We start from the raw sequence: 8,224 nt of genomic DNA on the forward strand, positions 1-8,224 counted from the left end.
CGTTATAAAAGAATGGAAAATTGTAATTGAAGGAAAAAGTAAGGGCAAAAACGTCACTCCATTTCGGACCTGAGTGAACAGTAACTCATCTTTAGTTTATAGTAAAGGCAGAAATATCACTTTGGTCATCGAACTATGTTTCGTTCGACACTTTGGTCATCCAACTTTTAAAAACTTCACTTTGGTCACTCAACTATATCACTTTGGTTTTTCCATCTGTTTTCTCCGTTTTCTCTGTTAACTTCAAGGGTATTTAGGAGATAAAAAGTTTTGCCCGTCATTTTTATAACTTAATCCAATTTTTCCCGTCTAAACATAGGGTAGCTCTTCTCTGTGTTAATCCCTGCCCCGAGGAAAGGCCGACAATGAAAGATGTAACAGCAATGCTCAATGAGATCAAGCATGAAAATGAAGATTGTGAAAAACCAAATTTTCTCGGCCAAGGAGCTGTGACAAACAGGAAAAGTGCAGTTTACAGTTCTAGTTTCTCTAGGTCATCTGAACCTCTAATTGGTTCACCTTCTTGTTTTCCAAGATAAAAGTAAAATTTGAATAGATTGATGTTATTTTGAGAAAGATACTGTGCAGTAGCAATAAGACATGATATCCTCTTTCACTATGATTCAGTAAGAGTAAAATTGTACTTTAGACAAATAAGAACAAAGTATTTATATGCTGTTGTTCGCTCAAAAAATTTAGGTGCAAACAGCTGTCACCAGCAAGCATTTATTTGTTGGGGATTTGTTCTTCCCCATTCTTCATAATTGATTCAAGACTAGGGTGAAAAAAAAAAAAAAAAAAAAAAAATTGAACCTTTAACTTTTTCTCTTTCTGAGTGATCTTTTCTTCAAAACCCATTTCTTCACTTCATCTCGATCCCTTCCAATTTTTTGCTTCCAAAGAGTGTTGTTTCCGAATCCAAGTCCAAATTGAGCCTCAAAAATTCTAAAAAGATTCAAAAGGTAATTAAAGAACCCAGATTATGGGTAAAAATTCGACAACTCAAATCACACTACCACCAAACCCATATCCATCATCAATATTCAATCCCCCTCACCCACCACCATATAAGTAACCCAACATTCCAATCAAACTACCCCATTTCCAATTTCCAAATTCTCCAGACCTTTTAATCATGAACGAAGAACCCAAAAACCATGAAGGAAACCAGAAACCATGGACCTTTTAATCATTACTTAATTTCTCTCTATCATTAACTGATACTAGCGCTGTCACTCGATCGGTTCGAATCGGTTATAGGTATTACCAACTTCAAAACCAAAGCTTTCAGTTTCAAAATTGAACTACCAATTACCAACCAAAATTTTAGGTTTTTAATCATATCTACCAAATTTGGTATTTCGGTTTTCGGTATTACCAACTTTAGAACAACTAATTCTTTGTAATATAAATTATAATGAACAAAATTAAGTTTTTCAATTTTATCACTGTAAACTTTGTATTCATCTACTAATCATAGCTTTCTTTTGTATATATGACATCAAATTTTATTTATTTTCAATAAAACTAGGTTATTTAACCATCTTGGACTAGGTTACTCAAAATACATGTACTATTAATTATGTAGTATATTGAGTAATGTTCATACTATTATGAAAACTTTTATGTTTATTTCTTAATATAAATGTATGTGTATTGAAAACCATAGTATATAAAGCTAACCATAGTATATAAAGCTAATATTTAGATAATCGGTAGATTTGGTATTTACCAAAACCAAACCAATTTTTTCGGTAATTTTATTTCGGTTTTATCGATCTCAGTTACCAAAAAATCGGTTTACCAAACCTAAAGTATCAGTTGGTATTCGGTCGGTTTGGTAATTACCAAACCAAGTGGCAGCCCTAACTGATACAAACCCAAAAACCATAAACGAAGAGCCCTTTGCAGTTTCCCCTAATTCTCACACACCCTTCTCTCTACTACTCCTTCATCCTCTCTGCTTCTTTCTCTTTGTGGCTTGAAATCTATTAAACATAGAGACGGAGAGAGAGAGAGTGAAAACCTTTTAGCTTAGAGAGAGATAGAGAGAGAGTAAAGTATATGTTTGACCCGCAATCTCCATCACAACTCTTTTTTAACTGGGTTGACAAATATGGCCCTGTTTATTAGGCATGTGAGGTTCAATTGCCACATTTAAACGGAGAAAATACACGGAGAGACCAAAGTGATATACAGTGATATAGTTGAGTGACTAAAGTGAAGTTTTTAAAAGTTGGATGACTAAAGTGTCGAATGAAATATAGTTCGATGACCAAAGTGATATTTCTGCCTATAGTAAATGTTACATTAGAAACTGGGGTAAAGACCACTGACATCAAAAGGGTGGCTGCATAGTGGCTAATGTGATAAACAGTGTCAATTGTAGCCAACTCACACCAATAATGGATGGTGTCCTATAGCCAGATTTCTAGTAGTGACAGTTGTTAAACAAGGATTCCTTTGAAAGCCTTTATTAAACAAGAAAGCTAATTAATCGAAAACGAAAAAAGTTTTTGTGCTTTAAACCAAACATACAGTAGTGCAGTTGGTTACTTCGCAATCAGTACTATACTGTAAATTTGTCCCAACCATTTGAGTGCCTAGCTCTTGCCAGACGGCTGCGCCAGGCTGCTTGTATCGAAGAAGCTGCTGAATTCTCCCACTGCTCGAGCTCTACTTGAGGTACCTCCCTAGTAAAATGCCACCAATAGTTTGACACAATGCTTTTTAGGTCGCTAGCCCTAAGAGCAAATGCTTCGACCTTTTCTTGGGACATAACAGTTCTAGTTGAGATGGGTAAGTCAGAATAAGAGGGACATTTGAATGCCCACTTCAAAAGCTCTTCTCCATAATAATCACCTCGCTTTAACCATTTATTGCTTGAAGAACCATAGCTTGTTTCTGCACCAACGTTATTACTAACTGTGTAAGTCCATGCGATGCCTTGCGTGATGAAGAGTGTCATCCCAAGTGGTTTCCCCTCTTTAATAATGTACTTGTCTTCTATGTAAATGACTGGCTTTAGATGCTCACAAATCACATTCAACATTTTCTCATTCAAATTCTCAAGCATTGGCACCTAATTACGTAGATCAGTAATTAGTTATGGCCTGAACATATACAAGAGAACTTATACACACACACACGGTGTACTAATGAACTTGATTCTAGTAAGTAGCGAGTCCTACTGTTGAAGAGTTTGGGATGTATATATATTTGACTGAGATAAAAGAAGAAAAAAGTACTTACTTTCTTTAGTGAAGCCAAACAAAGAAGGCGCGTGATACTTTCACTACAAAAAAGAATTCATTTAGCTTCACCAGTTAGCGTCGGCGTCAGAATGTCGTCGCCATTTATCAAAAATTTGCTGCGGCAAATGCCGCGTCGTAAAGAGAAAAATTATTTGCCACGGCATGGCGTCGCCGTCGCATAAATGTGCCTTCAATTGCTACGGCATATTTTTTCCGTCGCTAAATTTCTCTACTTTTAACTACTGTAGAATGTGCCGTCGTGTATTTTCCTTTTATACATTTTTTTTTTTTGACTTTTAGGTGAATATAGGTGCCAAAATTAAACATGTCAGCAAAAACTTTGGGTTCATGAACATTGTTCTTGTTCCCGCTCCCTCCATCTGCTATTTCCCGCTCCCTCCATCCAGTCCCGACAACGAAGTCAACCATAGCAATCCGCGAAGTCGACATCTGCTAGTTCAGCTCCACCTCCTTCCTATTTTTCTTCTTCCTCCATTGCTCAGATCCTAAACTCTAATACCTAGAAATCAATCAGATCTGTTCGTCTCTCACTTTGTGTACTGCATGTTGTCGATCTCCACTCTCAAAACAAGTCAGAAGCTCAAAGCTCACTTCTTTTCATGTTTTGGGAGCTAATTAATCAAAACCAAGATTCGATTTGGCTTGGGTTTTCTCCAGGGAAGTGGTCTTTTATTTCAACAAATCAAATGGGATATTTGTTTTTCTGGGCTTTGCGCACTAACAAAAATAGTGTATATTTGATTTGTTATGTAACTTTGGTTTGCATTGGAATATTTGGATATATAATCTAGATGATGCTAATATTTGCAGAGATTGTTCACTGTTGAAGAATTGGCTTTGTATAATGGGACTGATCAAAGTTTGCCAGTCTTGTTAGGAATTGGGGTACCTTTTTACTTTCTCTCTGTTCAGATGTGTATATGATTACTAATTATCTGTGAACTTAAACTTGGTGATTCCTAGAAACTAATTCATATTTTTTGATCAGGTCGGTTTTTGATGTGGTGAAGGGAAAGTCTCATTACAGTGAGGGTGGGGGTTATAATCATTTTTCTGGAAGGTGTGTTCCCTTTTATACATGTGTTGAATTTTGTAAATGCTATTGTTAGACCTCCTGCAGTCTGAACTCTTCTTCTTTTTTGTAATCAATTTCATTCATAATGTACAGCATAGTTCATCTTATGGGGTAAAAATGTTTCAATAGTGCCTTATGGAGTATGGACTGGTTAATTTTGTGTAAACTGAAAAGATCCCCAAGGGGACAAGCTGAAGTACACAAGAAATATTCAACCAACTCTCTGCTTGAATGCGTCATTGCACAAGCATATTGAGTGGTAAACTTCTTCGTCTTTATTTAATTTCTATGTAGTACAAAGATACAGATTTATATCACCGAACAAACTCACCTCTAAATCGTTTGTTCCGATGTTCAGACATATTCACATTTTGACATACAGAACTATACTGACTGTCTAGACATTGATTATGTTCTCTCATTGCTAACTCAAATGCTGCAACCAAATTTAAACAATATTAGTTTACTTTGAATATCTAAAGAATAAACAGATTGTCTTCAAATTATTCATTTGAATGAACATTTAAAATTTGATAATACACACACTCACCACGTCTTGATGTCCTTGATTTAACCTCAGAATGTTGACCTCTCTTAGAAACAGAACCTTCACTTTGAACTGTACTGGAAACAAAATTCTGATGATTATAGATTTCTTGCATTCTCTTTTGATCATTATAATTTTCGGCATGACCTTGTTGTAGCAATTTTTTTGTTCTGCTGCATCTCATCTTTGACGCCATAACTGTATCAAAAAAAAGATAAATGACTTAAAATCTTTAAACGATTATGCTTAATAATCTGCAAATCAATGTACAATCTATAAATTAAACATGACTATATATTGAATAAATTTTTTGATAAAACTAAATTTGTCTATATAAAAATTAACACTTGTAACCACATCAAAAAGGCAGAAACAAAAAGATAAACAGTAAACATTTGTTCACAATCTATTGAAGTCAGATTCCTTACTTCTTTCTCCATACACAAAAAAATATATATCATCAACGAAACTAAGTTATTCACTTTCAGCTAAACATTCAAGGCAATTTAAACATAAATTCGAACTTATGCATATATCAGGAACAGATTCATAAATTCATAAGTCAATTTATGCATATATCAGATTAAAGTTTGAGTCCTGCAATTGAAAAACCAGGTGCGTCTTATCTAGCATAAGGTCAATAAGAAACTCAGCATTAACTTCCAACAACTATTATAGCAATCTATGCATCTTTTCATATCTTTCATTGTAACTGCATCATGGGGTGTGTATTGAATTTGTAGAAAAACATTTGAACTGAATTCCACAACATTCACCATACTATGTTGGACATGCAAAATTGTGTGCACATTAAATTGTGTAAGGTCTATTATCAACAGCCTTTTAACAGCCTTTTATATGTAACAGCTGATTCTTATCAATATTAGGATAAAATCCTAGATTTTGAATTCAAACTACATGTGATAGTATCCGATCTATTCATGTTTCATTTTCATGTGAATCCGGTTTGATATTTGTATACTTGTGCATTATGTGATAGGTTAAAGATGCAACCAGTGGCCGTGAAGTTAGAAGGGAGTCCATAGGAGAAGGAGTTCATCCACATTCAACTAGTAATCAAGAAATTGAGCATGCTCCAGTACTCACCAAGCCCCTCTAGTTAATGATAACTAGTATTGTGGTCAAGGATGCTGTAATACCCCGAAAAATCCAAATTAAATTCCGTTGTTTTTTAGAAATGATTTCACGATAGTGGGAGCGAGTACGAGGCTTGGAGAAGTGGTGGAATTAGTTTGAACGATTTTATTTCGAAATCGTACGTATTTAGGAGCGTCTCAAAAATTGACTTTTTATACGTATGGAATTTCGGAAAACTTCCTTCATGAAAGTTGTAGAGCTCGTCGATACGATCTCGTGCATATGTGGAACGTAATATTCGGAGTTCGTATGATTAAGTTATGAATATTTGAAAATTGGGAATTTTCTATAAATAGGAAAAATATCTGATTTTTTTCATTAAGGACGAAAAAAATCTGATTTTTGCGGAATAGTCCCCCCCCCTCTCTCTCTCTCTCTCGCGCAAAACCCTCCCACCCTTGCCGACCCGCCGACCCGACCCGACGCCAGCGGCGCCGTCGCTCGTCCTCCGGCCACGACCCGGCCCTCCCCGAGGTCGCCTCGAGCCGTCCAGCCGCTCCCTGCCACCGCCTTGCCCCGCCGCTGCCCCCAGATGGAGATCGAAGACACCCCAGCCATGCAAACCCGACCAGGCCGGAAATCCCCGATTCCGGCGTTGCATGGGCCGATCGTTCCCATTTTCGTGATCTCCTCTTCCCCCTGATCATCCCCATGTAAGCCTTTCATCACGATTTTGTGTATAGAACGCTAGATCATGGTTTGACTTTTTCGACGTCCCTGATTTAATCTGAAATCTGATCGGACGCACAGGATTAATCCGACTTCCAAGCTTGATCTAGGACGATCTAGGCCAAACCAGACTTAGCTCCAGGTATGGAAGTCGATCACCCTTTCATTTTGAACCAGTTTGTAGTTGGTCACTTTGCCATCTGAGGTGGTTGACCGGCGTTGACCGCCGCGTTGACCGCCCACTGACCACCGCTTGTGGCAGCGCATTCGACCATATTTTGAATTTTTATTATCTAGGCTATGTTCTACGCATCCATACGAGCGTTTTGATATATTACAAGGTTAGGTTAGAAAAAGTTGATAAATAGTGGATTTACGTTTTTACGTTACTATTTAACGTTTTTACGTTTTATCTTAAGTTTACGATCTGCGAAGATCTGACCATCGGTTTTACTTCAAATTTAGATATGTTGATCGTATGACTGTCCCGATGACTTTGTGTGGTCATGGGCGAAGATCCGACCGTTGGATCTTCGTATAATTGTGAAATAGTGATTCGGAAGGCGATTCGTGAGAATCTAACCGTCGGATTTTCGTATAATTTTGTGAAGATGTTAGTAAGGACGATTCAAGAAGATCTGACCGTTGGATCTTCATTATAATTTTGGAGGATGATCCTAAGGGCGATCCGTGAGGATCTGACCGTTGGATCATCATTAAATTAAGATTCGACCGTCGGATCATCATATAATTAGAATCCGACCGTTGGATTTCAGTATATGTGTGGTTTATGAGTAATTTACTAAGTCAAGATAGTATCTGATTAGGTGATTGACGAATCGAGTTGGTGGACGATTCAGATGGATATGTGGCTTTTAGAAGACGCAGCTGGAATTGGAGGTGAGTAAACCTCACGTGGTTCATATTACGAACCCAATATATTTAATTGCTTTATTTTGCAATCATATGAACTATTGTTGGTGTATTAGACATTCCTGTGTGAATGTCTGTATATATATTATTACGTGAAATAATATGTATTGTTGGAGTTGTGTTGAGTTTATTGTTGAGAAACAATATATTGTGAGGGGTATTGAGTTTATTGTTGAGAAACAATATATTGTGAGGGGTATTGAGTTTATTGTTGAGAAACAATATATTGTGAGGGGTATTGAGTTTATTGTTGTGAAACAATATATTGAGAGAGATGTTGAGTTTTATTGTTGAGGAACAATAAATTGTTGTGATTTGTGGAAGATCAATAGCTCACGGGGTGACCATGGCATACTATCAGCGAACCACGCTCTCGCGCCGGGTAGGTGGAACTGAATAGTATTAAATCGTGAACCACGCTCTCGCGCCGGGTAGGTGGAAACGATCAGTTAGAGCTCTAGTCTGTCTGCCAAATATTGAGTGACCTTATGGGGGAAATTGAGAGTAACTCATAAGTGTCTATATATATATATATGAGAGTGAGAAAGTAACGTGGGTTTGTAGTGG

The 8,224-nt window shown here is 36.9% G+C and overlaps 1 protein-coding gene across 1 annotated transcript; it reads right to left on the minus strand.

The window, feature by feature from the left end:
• Positions 1-2,569: 2,569 nt before the first annotated feature.
• On the minus strand, positions 2,570-3,704 carry LOC133711677 (cyclic nucleotide-gated ion channel 1-like). The gene is made up of 2 exons (XM_062137779.1): positions 3,594-3,704; positions 2,570-3,082 (listed from the first exon to the last, which is right to left on the minus strand). Exons 1-2 carry the CDS (start codon positions 3,702-3,704, stop codon positions 2,570-2,572), a joined length of 624 nt encoding a protein of 207 aa, XP_061993763.1.
• Positions 3,705-8,224: the final 4,520 nt, after the last annotated feature.

The sequence above is a fragment of the Rosa rugosa genome, chromosome 5, assembly GCF_958449725.1.
Source record: "Rosa rugosa chromosome 5, drRosRugo1.1, whole genome shotgun sequence".
Classification (NCBI taxonomy): Eukaryota; Viridiplantae; Streptophyta; class Magnoliopsida; order Rosales; family Rosaceae; genus Rosa; species Rosa rugosa.